Source organism: Hyperolius riggenbachi, chromosome 7 (genome assembly GCF_040937935.1).
Source record: "Hyperolius riggenbachi isolate aHypRig1 chromosome 7, aHypRig1.pri, whole genome shotgun sequence".
NCBI lineage: Eukaryota > Metazoa > Chordata > Amphibia > Anura > Hyperoliidae > Hyperolius > Hyperolius riggenbachi.
The window spans coordinates 49625903-49642536 of NC_090652.1; the positions used below are offsets into that span (position 1 = coordinate 49625903).

Sequence of the window (16634 nt, forward strand, 5' to 3'; positions counted from 1 at the left end):
CAATGACCTCTTCCAGCACCCAGCATCCACAGTGACTTCTCCCTACCCCAGCACTCACAGGGACCTCTACCTCCCCCAGCACCCACAGGGACCTCTACCTCCCCCAGCACCCACAGGGACCTCTACCTCCCCCAGCACCCACAGGGACCTCTCCCTCCCCAATTGCACTTCTCCCATCCCTAGCAGAACCCAGGACAGGGGTCCCAGTAATGATAGATGAGTCTGTGCCTACATCAGACTCCACTCATTTTGTTGATATGTTCCTGTGAATGTGATATTTCTTGTGTTCCCATCCACAGCTCTGCAGCACTCTTCCTGGTCGCTACAGTGCGGGTCTCCACTGGTGTCGGTTCGTATAGTAGGCGGCACAAATTCGGTGCAAGGGGCGTGGCCATGGCAAGCCAGTCTACGGTACCAAGGGAGTCATATATGCGGAGGATCCCTGATCAGCAACATGTCAGTCCTCACGGCGGCACACTGCTTCATAAAGTATGTCCCGACTTTACATCACTCTCATCAGCTCTGCAAATTGTACATAGATTAGAGAACTGGGCTTATCAAAACTGGCACCAGGAGTATTTCATTGGCCCAGTTCCAAGCCACATTCTATTACATACTAATAACATATACATTATATGTGGATACAAACTGGAATCATTAGATAGGAGCAGTGCTGCTCGGATACCCCTTTTCAAAATCCGGATCCGATTCGGATCCGGATACCCAGATATCTGATCCGGGTATGATATCCGATTTCAAAATTTTCCAATCAGAATCCAAATCGGATATCCGACACCAGGATTCGGGATATCCGGGCAAATTCGGATATCCGGATAGAAAAACCGGAAGTGGCCTTTAAATTGCTTTTAAACCGTTTTTTAGGGTATATGAGGCATATAGCATCACTATTTTGTAAAGGGGAACACTAATTGATGATGTGGGGACTTAAAATCCCCAAAAAAGGCCTAGGTTCCAGACAGCAGTCGTGCAGCCCACATTGGGTCCAGAGTCCAACCGCACAACTGGGACATGACAGTTTTCAGCCAAGACACCTCCAAAAAATTACGCAGCAATTGTGTTTTGGGTTAAATATAGGTGGTATCAGTGGCCTGTGGCACCCTGTCCTGGCGGTGGGAGCTGCACAGGCAGCAGGAGCAGGGCAATGCAGCAGCAGCAGGTGTAATGTGTGCCAGGAGCATGCCAGACGTGGCACGTTGCAATTGGCACTTAGCACGTGTCACGTGGCACTATATTTTTGTACTTTTTTTTATTTCTTTATTCGTTACATTTTCATCCTTCTAATTAGAACTAATTGTCATGAATGATGAGTTTCTGACTCTGGGTGATTGACCCAATCAAGGATCGGTAATATATATTTATGGCCACTTGTCACTAGGAGGCAGTGTGGTACAATAACAGAGGACTTCTGCTTTCAATTTCTATATTTTCATCTAGGGGAGAGAGATCCAAGCATTCCAAGAATTTACAGCACAACGAGTTCTGCCGACTGAGGTCAAAAGCAGCGCACTTATCTCAAACCAGATAGCTTTATTGAAGCTACTAATGGGTTAAAAACTTTTTTTTTTATTTTTTTTATTTTTTTTTTATTTATCAAAATCTTATTTCTCAAAAACTACAAGGTCTTTTTGAGAAATGTTTTTGGATCGTAATTACGGTTACACGTGAAATTGATTATAAGTTTGTAAAAAATGTTTGCATTATGATTATCGTAATTGTGGATAATATGAACTTACAATTACAATTATTTGTAAATTTAACTCAACACTAATATTTGCTTATGAGCTTGAACATTTAAAGTGAACCAGAGACGATGCACCCTCATGTATTTTACCATATATATCAGTGGGAACATTAGAGAAAACACCTACCCTGCTGTCTTTTTCATTTTTAACTGTTCAGCTTGCTTCTATCAGCCCTGATAAAAAATCCCCGACTGAGCGTTCAGCCTGGCTTTGAATAATGACTGAGCTATAATGATTCCTGAGCAGAGACAAAAGGGGGCAGGCTTGGACTTAAAAAGAAACCAGAGCAGACAGACTCAACTATAATAATTCCTGAGCAAAGCCAGACTGAATGCTCAGTTGGGATTTTATCATGCCCGATAAGAAGCAAGCTGAACAGTTAAAAATGAAACAGAGAGCAGGGTAAGTTTTCTCTAATGGTGGGGGGGGGGGGGGACACTGATATATATGGTAAAATACATGAGGTTTCTTCGTCTCTGGTTCGCTTTAAGGGGATATCTTGGGCAGGATAGTTCAGTGTTCCATTACTTGTATGGGGATAATGGTAATTTTTGTGATTCCTTCACAGCTCAAAGAGCCCATCCGATTATCAAGTGGCTCTGGGCTCCTACAGCTTCTCCGTATACAATCCTGATGAGGTTGTGTCTCCAGTGCAGACGATCATCATTAATTCCACGTACACAACTGTAGGATCTCCTGGTGATATTGCCATTCTGAAACTCGCCAGTCCCATCACCTTCACCAGCTTCATCCGGCCAATCTGTGTGCCGTCTACAAGCATCAACATCTCCTCTGGCATGGATTGTTGGGTAACCGGATGGGGAACCATCGCCTCTGGAGGTGAGCATCGGCGTCCACAAAATTTTTTCCTGGGGGGCTGGCAAGTCCGCCGAAAAATGGGGGACAAGATGTCCAGCGCAGATAAAAATGGGAGGAGGGGGAGAAAAATGGCAGTGGCCATGGACCATGATGTTGTTGTGGCCATGGGTGGAACCAAATGTACATGAACTTAGCAGTGGTGGGACATTAGACTAGGAATACGGTAGGTATTGGATTGTGAGCGCCTCCGACACAGGTGCCCCCCAGTTTAGGAAGTGACAGGGACCCCCCCGTGTTTAGTGACAGGGACCCCCCTAGTTTAGGTGGTGACAGGTGCCCCATGTTTTAGGTAGTGACAGTGACCCCCCCATGTTTAGTGACAGGGACCCCCCCCCTAGTTTAGGTGGTGACAGGTGCCCCATGTTTTAGGTAGTGACAGGGACTCCCCCATGTTTAGTGACAGGGACTCCCCCCCAGACAAAACTACTTCAGGGAAATCGCACCATTGTAGTAGAAAATAAGCGCAGCTTCTCTGAGTACTTTTTGACCATCAGAGCTTTCTGAGAGCTGTTTACAAATGTTCCCATTGATTTACATTAAAATTGCTGTAAAATCAAGGTAAAAATTAGGTATTGATTGTGATTTTACCGCAATTTAATGTAATTCAATGGGAGCATTTTTTAAAAAGCTCTCAGAAAGCTCTGATGGCCAAAAAGCGTTTAGAAAAGTGCTTATAGTGTGTCTGAGCCCTAATTGAGTTAGGGACTACTACGCATGGTCACGCCTCCTTGGTCGCGCACCTGTGGCCGGGAGAGTTCTGTGCCCGCGCAGTTACACACCTTAACTATCTATGCAGGCACAAAATGCTCCTGACCATGGTACTGGGACCACGAAAATGCTCGGCCAGGGCTATGCACAGCAGAGGACCAGACAGACACCGAGGGAGACCACAACCTACAGGGGGCTGGAGGACACCCCAGGTAAGTATAAATATTTCTGTTCATTTTTATGTCTCAGGTTTTCCATAAAGAGGATCTGTAGGAAGAAAAAAAAACCCTGGGGGTACTGGATGTACTTGTCTCAGGAGGGGAAGCCTCTGGATCCTAATGAGGCTTCCCCTGATTGGATCTGTTCCTTTCTACTGTGCCTGCACACAGGAATGCTTTGATCCCAGAGCCCGGCAGGATCTTTGGCGGCTGACAGTGCTGGTACGGAGGGATGGAGGAGGACCCCTCCTGAGGTAAGTACCACCAGACAACCCCCGAACAAGCCCCCTTCCCTGCGTTATTCAGCTCTCATACAAATCATGACCTACTGAACTTTGCATCGCTATTCCCTCCACTTAAAAGTGTTTTTCTTAAAGAGAAAGGGATTTTATGACCTCTGATTAGTTATCAGTGAGTTTTATGCTATGCAGGAACTACATCTCTTAAGGCCCATATACACGCTCAACAAAATTCTTTTAAATGCACATTTATCAAATAACTTTAAGTAGTTGGACAACTTTTGTCAAGGCGTTATCACTGATAAGAGGCGACCAAGAACTGATAAGATGCAGCTCAAGTCAAGTCAATGCAACTGTTGGATTGACTTGACAAACAACTGAGAGAAGTTGTGTCCAACATGACAATGTGTACAGAAGTCTGCTATGACTTTTCAATGACTTCCTTTACTAACTAGAACACATAAGTCGTTCACCAGTTGAGTAACAATTAGTGTTGGGCGAACATCTAGATGTTCGGGTTCGGGCCGAACAGGCCGAACATGGCCGCGATGTTCGGGTGTTCGACCCAAACTCCGAACATAATGGAAGTCAATGGGGACCCGAACTTTTGTGGTTTGTAAAGCCTCCTTACATGCTACATACCCCAAATTTACAGGGTATGTGCACCTTGGGAGTGGGTACAAGAGGAAAAAAAATTAGCAAAAAGAGCTTATAGTTTTTGAGAAAATCGATTTTAAAGTTTCAAAGGGAAAACTGTCTTTTAAATGCGGGAAATGTCTGTTTTCTTTGCACAGGTAACATGTTTTTTGTCGGCATGCAGTCATAAATGTAATACATATAAGAGGTTCCAGGAAAAGGGACCGGTAACGCTAACCCAGCAGCAGCACACGTGATGGAACAGGAGGAGGGTGGCGCAGGAGGAGAAGAAGGCCACGCTTTGTGAGACACAACAACCCCGGCCTTGCATGAGGGCAAGAAGCGTGCGGATAGCAGGCTTTGTACCGCCATGCAGTCATAAATGTAATAAAGATAAGTGGTTCAATAAACAGGGACCACGCGGCAACGCTAACCCAGCAGCAGCAGACGTGATGGAACAGGAGGAGGCGCAGGAGGAGAAGGCCACGCTTTGTGAGACACAACAACCCAGGCCTTGCATGAGGGCAAGAAGCGTGCGGATAGCATGCTTTGTACCGCCATGCAGTCATAAATGTAATAAAGATAAGTGGTTCAATAAACAGGGACCACGCGGCAACGCTAACCCAGCAGCAGCAGACGTGATGGAACAGGAGCAGGCGCAGGAGGAGAAGGCCACGCTTTGTGAGACACAACAACCCAGGCCTTGCATGAGGGCAAGAAGCGTGCGGATAGCATGCTTTGTACCGCCATGCAGTCATAAATGTAATAAAGATAAGTGGTTCAATAAACAGGGACCACGCGGCAACGCTAACCCAGCAGCAGCAGACGTGATGGAACAGGAGGAGGCGCAGGAGGAGAAGGCCACGCTTTGTGAGACACAACAACCCAGGCCTTGCATGAGGGCAAGAAGCGTGCGGATAGCATGCTTTGTACCGCCATGCAGTCATAAATGTAATAAAGATAAGTGGTTCAATAAACAGGGACCACGCGGCAACGCTAACCCAGCAGCAGCAGACGTGATGGAACAGGAGCAGGCGCAGGAGGAGAAGGCCACGCTTTGTGAGACACAACAACCCAGGCCTTGCATGAGGGCAAGAAGTGTGCGGATAGCATGCTTTGTACTGCCATGCAGTCATAAATGTAATAAAGATAAGTGGTTCAATAAACAGGGACCACGCGGCAACACTAACCCAGCAGCAGCAGACGTGATGGAACAGGAGCAGGTGCAGGAGGAGAAGGCCACGCTTTGTGAGACACAACAACCCAGGCCTTGCATGTGGACAAAAAGCGTGCGGATATAGCAGCAATGCTTTTTGCCGCCATGCAGTCATAAATGTAATACAGATGAGAGGTTCAATAAACAGGGCCCGGAAACGCAACACCATCCCAGATGTTCATTGGTCATGTTACTTGGTTGGGGTCCTGGAGTGTTGCGTAGTCATTTCCAATCCAGGATTGATTCATTTTAATTTGAGTCAGACGGTCTGCATTTTCTGTAGAGAGGCGGATACGCCGATCTGTGACGATGCCTCCGGCAGCACTGAAACAGCGTTCCGACATAACGCTGGCTGCCGGGCAAGCCAGCACCTCTATTGCGTACATTGCCAGTTCGTGCCAGGTGTCTAGCTTCGATACCCAATAGTTGAAGGGTGCAGATGGATGGTTATACACAGCTACGCCATCTGACATGTAGTCCTTGACCATCTTCTCCAGGCGATCGGTGTTGGAGGTGGATCTGCACGCTTGCTGTTCAGTGGGCTGCGGCTGCATGGGTGTCAGAAAATTTTCCCACTCCAAGGACACTGCCGATACCATTCCCTTTTGGGTACTAGCTGCGGCTTGCGTTGTTTGCTGCCCTCCTGGTCGTCCTGGGTTTGCGGAAGTCAGTCTGTCTGCGTACAACTGGCTAGAGGAGGGGGAGGATGTCAATCTCCTCTCTAAAGTCTCCACAAGGGCCTGCTGGTATTCTTCCATTTTGACCTGTCTGACTCTTTCTTCAAGCAGTTTTGGAACATTGTGTTTGTACCGTGGATCCAGAAGGGTATAAACCCAGTAATTGGTGTTGTCCAGAATGCGCACAATGCGTGGGTCACGTTCAATGCAGTCTAGCATGAATTGAGCCATGTGTGCCAGAGTCCTACCAGAATCCTCATCATCCTCTTGTGAGCGTTGTGATAGTTGTTGTGATGCATCATAGTCGTCACCTTCCTCCTGGTCTGCTTCTGCTGACCATTCGCGTTGAATTGTGGAAGTCCAACGTGCACCGCTCTGGCCCTCGTCAGTGGTGGCATGAAATTCCTGCTCCAACTCCAGCTGTTCCTCCTCCTCTTCTTCGTCATAGCTGCTGGGGCCAGCGTTCCCTGAGGCGGATGGCCTGATGTTGGTACCATCACGCTGATCGTTTTCTCCTTCAGATTCCCCCAGTTGCATCATGACAGCTGTTTCCTTGATTTTTAACATCGACCTCTTCAGTAAACACAGCAGTGGTATGGTAATGCTGACTGAAGAGTTGTCACTGCTCACAAGCAACGTGGATTGCTCAAAATTTTGGAGGACTTGGCAGAGGTCCAACATGTTGGCCCAATCGGATCCACAGAAGCTTGGCAGCTGGCCGGATGCGCCTCGGTACTGCGCCGTCATGTACTGGACCACTGCACTCTTCTGCTCGCAAAAGCGGGCTAGCATGTGCAGCGTAGAATTCCAGCGCGTAGGGACATCACACAGCAAGCGATGGTGGGGGAGATTGAAGCGCTCCTGCATCTTGGCGAGTGCCCCCGAAGCAGTACTGGAATTTCTACAATGTTTGGACACTCGACGCACCTTCAACAGCAGATCGGGCACGCCTGGGTATGTCCTCAGGAACCGCTGAACTACTAGGTTCATCACGTGCGCCAGGCAAGGGATGTGTGTCAGCTTAGCCAACCTTAAAGCGCGAATGAGATTACTCCCATTATCACACACAACCATGCCCGGTTTCAGGTCCAGCGGTGCCAGCCACAAATCCGTCTGTTCCTTTATTCCCCTCCAAATTTCCTCCCCTGTGTGCTGCTTATCCCCAAGGCAGATTAGCTTCAGCAACGCTTGCTGACGCATGCCAACAGCTGTGCTGCACTGCTTCCACGATCCTACTGCTGCTGGGTTAGCGTTTCCGGATGAGGTACAGCTTTGAGATGCGTTGGAGGAGAAGGAGTCAGAGAGGTAGGTGCTGCTGTTATCCAGTGGGAGGGACGGCGGTGCAGCTGTTTGTGGCGTGGGCAACACCCGTGCCGTAGCAGGTGAGGAATCGCTGCCAGGCTCCACAAGGTTCACCCAGTGCGCGGTAAGGGAGATGTATCGACCCTGGCCGAACGCACTCGTCCAGGTGTCAGTGGTGAGGTGAACCTTGCAGGCAACGGCATTCTTCAAGCTTCGGGTTATTTTGCTGACCACGTGCTCATGCAACTCAGGCACTGCAGAGCGTGCAAAGTGGTAGCGGCTGGGAACCACGTAACGTGGGATGGCCACTGACATCATGCCCTTGAAGCTGTTTGTCTCCACCAATCGATATGGCAGCATTTCGCAGGCCAGAAGCTTGGCTATGCTGGCTGTTACTGCCACGGCCCGGGGGTCATTTGCTGGCAATTTCCTCTTGCGCTCAAACATCTCCGACACAGACAACTGAACCGTAGCGCTGCACACGGAAGGGCTGTTGGTTGTTGTGTTTGATGAACACTGGGAGACCTCAAGAGCACTACTCCGGAAAGTGACAGTGTCAGCGTCGTCTGATGTTTGTGAATGTTGTGAACCACGCAATGGCTGGGCTACTGCTGCTGCTGAGGCGGGTCTGGTGGTGAGTCTGGTGAACCCAAGGGAGGCAGTGTTGTTTCTGGTACCCTGTCCTGACGCGTTTGCCCAAAGAGTGGGATGTTTGGATAGCATGTGACGGCTCATGCTGGTGGTGGAGAGGTTGTTAATATTTTTCCCCCTGCTCAGGCGGGTCTTGCACACCTTGCAAATCGCCATGGTAACATCCTCAGTGCAGTCTTCAAAGAAAGCCCAGACTTTGGAGCACCTGCCTCCTTGCTGGCGATTTCTGTTTGCTCCTCTTTTGCCTCTCACTTGAACTTCCATGCTTGTGGTGCCTGAAATTGCGCGCCGCCTACCTTGTGGCACAAGGCGAACTCGTGCAGCAGTGTGTTATTCAACAGACTCATCTGTGCTGCTGCTACGACGGCGATGTTCTCGTTCACAAACAAAATCTGGGTCTCTGTCCACATTGTCCATACCCTCCTCTTCCATCTCCTCAAACTCGTCATATGTCATTGTGGGCCACCGCCGTGGAGTAGAGCTCCCCACAACAACCTCTGCGCAGCACACTCCAACGTCGTCTTCCAGATCTTGTCGGCCGACCTCCTGCAATTGCAACCCCTCCTGCCCAAATTGCTCTGGGATTTGGGTTTCCGAGTCCTCTTCGGACTCGCCTTGTATTTCAGTGCGCGGTGCATTTCCCACAGTTAACGGTTGTGAATCCAGGCACAACATTTCTGGCTGTTCCTCCATTGACCTTTGAAAGGTGGAAGTTTGTTGGGCTGGGAATAGCTCCTGCGAATACCCCATTGTGTCCTGAGGTAATTCATCGGACTGGTTATCTGGCAGTTGTGTGCGTGGTGTCGCTGCCGGTTGTGTCAGCTTTGTGCCCACTGGCTCCTTGTAACTGGCTGAGGACTCGGACCTCGTGCGTGATGTGCTGGTGCTGCTTAACCCACTGCTGGACGCTTGAGAGGTCATCCAAGTAATTATCTGGTCCTGTTCTTTTGGATTTGTGAGGGTTGTTGTCCTGGACAACATGGGCGGTATTGAGTGGGTTTTCTTGGGTGCTCCCCTGTGGCCTGTACGTGAACCGTCAGGGGAAACACCTCTTCCCTTGCCCCTCCCTCTTTCACCGGATTTCTTCCTCATTTCACTTATCCTTACAGTACACGCTGACTGGCAGCAGTACAGTGGCAGTACAGAAATGCTATACAGTACCACTATTCCCAGCAGCGACACAGAGCACAATGCTATACAGTGACGGGTGAGCGGTGTACCACTATTCCCAGCAGCGACACAGAGCACAATGCTATACAGTGACGGGTGAGCGGTGTACCACTATTCCCAGCAGCGACACAGAGCACAATGCTATACAGTGACGGGTGAGCGGTGTACCACTATTCCCAGCAGCGACACAGAGCACAATGCTATACAGTGGCGAACGAGCGGTGTACCACTATTCCCAGCAGACACAGAACAGTACACAGAATGCTATATAGTGTGGCTGAACGAGCGGTGTACCACTATTCCCAGCAGACACAGAACAGTACACAGAATGCTATATAGTGTGGCTGAACGAGCGGTGTACTACTGTTCCCAGCAGACACAGAACAGTACACAGAATGCTATATAGTGTGGCTGAACGAGCGGTGTACTACTGTTCCCAGCAGACACAGAACAGTACACAGAATGCTATATAGTGTGGCTGAACGAGCGGTGTACTACTGTTCCCAGCAGACACAGAACAGTACACAGAATGCTATATAGTGTGGCTGAACGAGCGGTGTACCACTGTTCCCAGCAGACACAGAACAGTACACAGAATGCTATATAGTGTGGCTGAACGAGCGGTGTACCACTATTCCCAGCAGACACAGAACAGTACACAGAATGCTATATAGTGTGGCTGAACGAGCGGTGTACTACTGTTCCCAGCAGACACAGAACAGTACACAGAATGCTATATAGTGTGGCTGAACGAGCGGTGTACTACTGTTCCCAGCAGACACAGAACAGTACACAGAATGCTATATAGTGTGGCTGAACGAGCGGTGTACCACTATTCCCAGCAGACACAGAACAGTACACAGAATGCTATATAGTGTGGCTGAACGAGCGGTGTACTACTGTTCCCAGCAGACACAGAACAGTACACAGAATGCTATATAGTGTGGCTGAACGAGCGGTGTACTACTGTTCCCAGCAGACACAGAACAGTACACAGAATGCTATATAGTGTGGCTGAACGAGCGGTGTACTACTGTTCCCAGCAGACACAGAACAGTACACAGAATGCTATATAGTGTGGCTGAACGAGCGGTGTACTACTGTTCCCAGCAGACACAGAACAGTACACAGAATGCTATATAGTGTGGCTGAACGAGCGGTGTACCACTATTCCCAGCAGACACAGAACAGTACACAGAATGCTATATAGTGTGGCTGAACGAGCGGTGTACTACTGTTCCCAGCAGACACAGAACAGTACACAGAATGCTATATAGTGTGGCTGAACGAGCGGTGTACTACTGTTCCCAGCAGACACAGAACAGTACACAGAATGCTATATAGTGTGGCTGAACGAGCGGTGTACCACTGTTCCCAGCAGACACAGAACAGTACACAGAATGCTATATAGTGTGGCTGAACGAGCGGTGTACCACTATTCCCAGCAGACACAGAACAGTACACAGAATGCTATATAGTGTGGCTGAACGAGCGGTGTACTACTGTTCCCAGCAGACACAGAACAGTACACAGAATGCTATATAGTGTGGCTGAACGAGCGGTGTACCACTATTCCCAGCAGACACAGAACAGTACACAGAATGCTATATAGTGTGGCTGAACGAGCGGTGTACTACTGTTCCCAGCAGACACAGAACAGTACACAGAATGCTATATAGTGTGGCTGAACGAGCGGTGTACTACTGTTCCCAGCAGACACAGAACAGTACACAGAATGCTATATAGTGTGGCTGAACGAGCGGTGTACTACTGTTCCCAGCAGACACAGAACAGTACACAGAATGCTATATAGTGTGGCTGAACGAGCGGTGTACTACTGTTCCCAGCAGACACAGAACAGTACACAGAATGCTATATAGTGTGGCTGAACGAGCGGTGTACTACTGTTCCCAGCAGACACAGAACAGTACACAGAATGCTATATAGTGTGGCTGAACGAGCGGTGTACCACTGTTCCCAGCAGACACAGAACAGTACACAGAATGCTATATAGTGTGGCTGAACGAGCGGTGTACTACTGTTCCCAGCAGACACAGAACAGTACACAGAATGCTATATAGTGTGGCTGAACGAGCGGTGTACTACTGTTCCCAGCAGACACAGAACAGTACACAGAATGCTATATAGTGTGGCTGAACGAGCGGTGTACTACTGTTCCCAGCAGACACAGAACAGTACACAGAATGCTATATAGTGTGGCTGAACGAGCGGTGTACTACTGTTCCCAGCAGACACAGAACAGTACACAGAATGCTATATAGTGTGGCTGAACGAGCGGTGTACTACTGTTCCCAGCAGTGACACACAATGACTGGGGGGGACCCTGGCTAGCGTGGCTGGAGCGCGAACTACCCTGCCTGCCTACCCAAAGCTAAACCCACAGACAAATGGCGGAGATATGACGTGGTTCGGGTATTTATTTACCCGAACCACGTGACAGTTCGGCCAATCAGAGCGCGTTCGGGTCCGAACCACGTGACCCGTTCGGCCAATCACAGCGCTAGCCGAACGTTCGGGGAACGTTCGGCCATGCGCTCTTAGTTCGGCCATATGGCCGAACGGTTTGGCCGAGCACCGTCAGGTGTTCGGCCGAACTCGAACATCACCCGAACAGGGTGATGTTCTGCAGAACCCGAACAGTGGCGAACACTGTTCGCCCAACACTAGTAACAATATGTACATTTGTAGTTGTTCGTCAAGTTGTCCTTCAAGTTGTTCTGTGTGTATAATAGTTGTTTGCACGCCAAGACATATCTTTCCAACTTTTTTAATTGTAGTTGTTTGTAAAGTTGTTTATAGTAAAAGTCTTTTGTTTTGCGTGTGTATGTGGCTTTAGAGTGAGAAAAAGAAAAAAAATGAACAAAGATGTGTGCTATGTACTGTGTGGAAGGATGAGCAAAGTACCCTAAGAAGAAAACACAAAGAAAAACGGAAGCCCAAATGGTGCAGTATGTCACAAAGGATATAGGCAAAAGTAGGCAACATGAATATTCGAATGGGGAGGTTGCATAGGAAGCAACCAACCACTGGAAGCAGGTTGAGATGCACAACCCTGACTCCGCTCAGTTACCCAGAGAGGGTAGTGATGGGTGCACTACTGAAAAGCAGCAGTAAGGTCCGGACATGTGGTATCAGCCATGTGGTAACCAGACTAAGCCCTCACCTGGCTTTTGAAACCTGTTGGCACTTTATTTGGCCTGAGAAAGTGGGCAGAGACCCACAAAACATGTTGCCTGTGTTTATTGAAAATTAAATATATTTATGTATATGAATTTTTTGTTATCGAGGTAAGCCACCTATTTGTTTTTAACTCTTGGGCGCCTCTTACCCCTTTGTGTGTGTTGTGTAGGATTAGGACAGTACCACGTCAGGGTCACTTCAACCCCTCCATGGTGCCAACATGAGTTGTAAGTGGAAGTGCCCCAAAAAAAGTAATAAAGTGAGCTTTCTCTAATCGCTCCACAGTGGACTTACCGTACCCAATGACCCTCCAGCAAGTGATGACCCCAATCATTGACAGAAGCACATGTGATCTATGGTACCATTATGGCTCAGGAACCAGCAACAATGTATCCATCATCGCCCAGGACCAGATCTGTGCGGGGTACAAGACTGGACAGAAAGACTCCTGCCAGGTGGGTCTCCACAATATGATGTCACAGATAATGTCCTGCCTTTCTCACCTTTGTTTAGGGTGGTGGGTGATCATTAGAACAGGTTTAACACAGCAGTTCATACTGGTGGCCAGTGCTGCTTGTAAATGTTTGCCAAAAACATTTTCACATCAAAAATACTTTTTCCAATTTCGAGAAAAATTTTGCGAAAATGATTTGTATTTTCACGTTTTCGCCCCCCCCCCCCAAAAAATCTTTATTTTACCGTGAAAAGCGCAAAATACAGAAAAACTATATTGTTATGTGAAAGATATTACAGCAAAAACACAAAAGATAACCCCTATATTTTTTTTATCACAAAAAAACAACAAAAGCTATTTCTGATGGCATTTTCACTCGCAAAATCGAATTTAACATTATTTTTGTGAAAATTAATGCTAAAAGGTTATTGCCACTTTATCTCATCACTATTGGTGACTGATAAAAGGCAATAAAATATGATTACTAAGGATTCTATTTATAAATTGGGAAAACAGCAAACAAAGCAATTACATTTGGCGCAGTCGGCAAGCGGCGTCCTTGCCTGTATCATAGCCTGCAATGTTAGTTCACTGTTGTGCATTGGGTTGGTTAGATTTGGCACCAGTTAGCAATACATTTGTTGTGACTCAGCAACCGGCGGCACATCAATATTACGAATGGGAAGAGCCAGGTGAGGGTATGATGATCAGCAAGCATACAGAAGACACCGGTAAGTGAGGTTTGTGTTAGATGGATGAGCAGAAAAGGTAGTCTATGCCAGACACTTGATGGAATCACATGCCCACATGCAGAATTGCACAAGATTTGACAGGCCATGTCAATCAATGGGCTCAGGGGCGTAACAATCACAACTGCATGGGATGCAGGCGCAGGGGATCCCATGTGGGCGAAAACTCGTAAGGGGCCTGTCCAGTGCCATATTAAGGGAGGGAGGGGGTGCATCTCAGGAAGGGGGGTAGTGGGTACACAGCAGCGAGGGGGGCCCAACTCCCCTCTCCCTCCCCTCGGGCCTCCCCTTCAGTGCTGCTGGCTCTCCCCTCCAGAAATGTAAGCAGTGGCAATGGGTGGGGAACTCACCTTTTCTGCGTTCCAGGCAGCGACTGAGCTCTGCGTGTCACCGTCTTCTATGTCTGCAATTCCGCTGACTTCACTTCCTGTCAGTGGCGTTGGAGATGTACAAGACGGCGGCATGCAGAGCTTCTCTTGCCACCTGGAACCAGAAAGAGGTGTGTTCCTCGCCCGCTGCCACTGCTAGTATTTCTGGAGGCGGGAGCCGGGAGTGCCTGAGGCACGAGGTGAGGGGGTGGGAGTTGCTGCCACTGTGTGCCCGCTGCTCCCCCTCTAGGCTACCTATATTGGGGCACCTATAGACCTGACTAACCAATGCTAGGGGCACCTATAGCTGGCTAACTTATACTGGAGCACCTATAGCTGGCTAACCTATACTAGGGCACCTATATGTGGCTACCTATACTGGGGGCACCTATGCCTGGCTACCTATACTGGGTGCACCTATGCCTGGCTACCTATACTGGGGGACATATGGCTGGCTACCAGAGAGGGAGAGGGTGGGCATCCAAAGTTTCACAGGGGGGCCCAGTGTTGCGTCTGCTGGGTTACATTTAGTGCTGGCCGAAAAAAAACTTGTTGCTTGCACTACTTTACCACACAACTCATGTGAATCCCATTGCCAACAGTCAACTGACTATCTGCTGACGTGCGTGGAAAATGCAAATTGAAATGGAAAAATCATCCAAAGAAAACAGCAGACATTTTCTTTGGACATTAGTGTGATTCCTTCCATTAGCAGGTTTAGCGGCTGTGAAGTTAGTGTAGAATTAACAGTAGAGTGTAGACATAGCAGTAGTGAGGTGTACTGCAGCCAACCACTTAGGACTGTTTTCCACTACGTTGTCATTTGCAATCTGATTCCGATCGCTAACGGATCGCAAAATACAGGACACAGTTAAACGGATGGAAACAGCAGTGACTGTTTCCATTTCTTTTTGCAACGCGATTTTCTCCGTACTGCAATAGTAATCCTACCACTTAATCGCAGTACTGCAAAATAGGAAGATATGTGATCGCAGCACAAATCTGACTGTGTTTCCTAGTTGAAAGAGCCCTAAAAACACCTGAGGGAAATATTAATTTCATTACTGATCCCCATTAAGATTTGTTGCCAGTAGCAATAACAGGTCTTTTTATTATCTCATTGTTTTATTTGCATCCTCTTCAGTTTGATTTCAGTGTTATTTGTTCTTCCTGTTCAGTAAGCCAGCACCTATTCAGTAAGGAGGCCTTGGGCTAGTCTCCCTAACACTGCCACTGCCTACTCAGTTCACCCTTGTGGCTGCAGCTTAAAGAGGAACTGTTGCGAAAATCTTAAAAATTTAAAATACATACAAATAAGAGGTATGTTTCTTCCTGAGTAAAATGAGCCATAATTTACTTTTCTCCTATGTTGCTGTCACCTACAGCAGGTAGTAGAAATCTGACATTAACAGTTTTAGGCTAGTCCATCTCTTCATAGGACATTCTCAACAAGGCTTTTATTCTTTATAAAGACACTCCCTGAAAAACATTTATACAAAGATGCTAGCCAGCCTCCCTGCTCCCTGCTCACCGTTCACCGTACACTTTTTTGGCTGTTGGACTGTGCAACTGTCATACTCTAAGTGCATTTTGAAGATAAAGAAATCCCTGTGAACCCCCCATAAGGAGATGGGCTAGTCCAAAACCTGTTGGTTCTGTCAGATTTCTACTACTTACTGTAAGTGATAGCAACATAAGAGAAAAGTAATTTATGGCTCATTTTACTCTGTAAGAAACGTACTTCTTAATTGTATATGTTTACATATATTTTACATTTTAAGATTTCCTCGACAGTGGTCCTTTAAGCACTTTGAGTCCGCCAGGAGAAAAGTGCAATATAAATGTTATTTGTCTTCTCTTAGTAGTGTAATATCTTTTCATACATAAAATCCTACATCACATTGGCTTCTGTTTTTGCAGGGGGACTCTGGAGGACCTCTGGTGTGTAATGTAAACGGGACCTGGTATCAGGCTGGTATCGTCAGCTGGGGAAGTGGCTGCGCTCTGGCGTACCGGCCAGGCGTCTACACCTACGTGCCTCTCCACAAAGCCTGGATTGACAAAAACAGAGTGTCAGCTCTTCTGCCCAGCCTTGGTTTGGTTCTGCTCTCAAAACTATTTTTGCTGTTAGTTTCATGATAATGCAACCATGGCCTGTGAAGACATTTGTCCCAGATATCATTAAAACCCAAATTTGTGGAAATAATAACTACATTTTGTTTTATTGATCTTTGTTTTCCAGTCTGAGGGGATTTCCTTAATTTCTTGTCTGAGGAGGGGGTGGGTAAATGTTTTCAACTGGACAGACAATGCAAAATGGAGAAAAGATAGAACCAGGCTCAAGCACCCCCCTTTCTGCTGCCAAGATATGTGTCCCTTTCCTCCCGGGTTGTCTCCTCCCAC

The 16634-nt window shown here is 47.7% G+C and overlaps 1 protein-coding gene across 1 annotated transcript in view; it reads left to right on the forward strand.

The window, feature by feature from the left end:
- LOC137526011 (transmembrane protease serine 9-like) overlaps positions 1-16370 on the forward strand; it is an 83609-nt gene extending 67239 nt beyond the window's left edge. Inside the window, exons 7-10 of the mRNA XM_068247221.1 lie at positions 300-489; positions 2332-2603; positions 12946-13115; positions 16152-16370. Coding sequence (XP_068103322.1) covers positions 300-489; positions 2332-2603; positions 12946-13115; positions 16152-16370 — 851 coding nt within the window. The remainder of the gene's footprint in view (positions 1-299; positions 490-2331; positions 2604-12945; positions 13116-16151) is intronic.
- Positions 16371-16634: the final 264 nt, after the last annotated feature.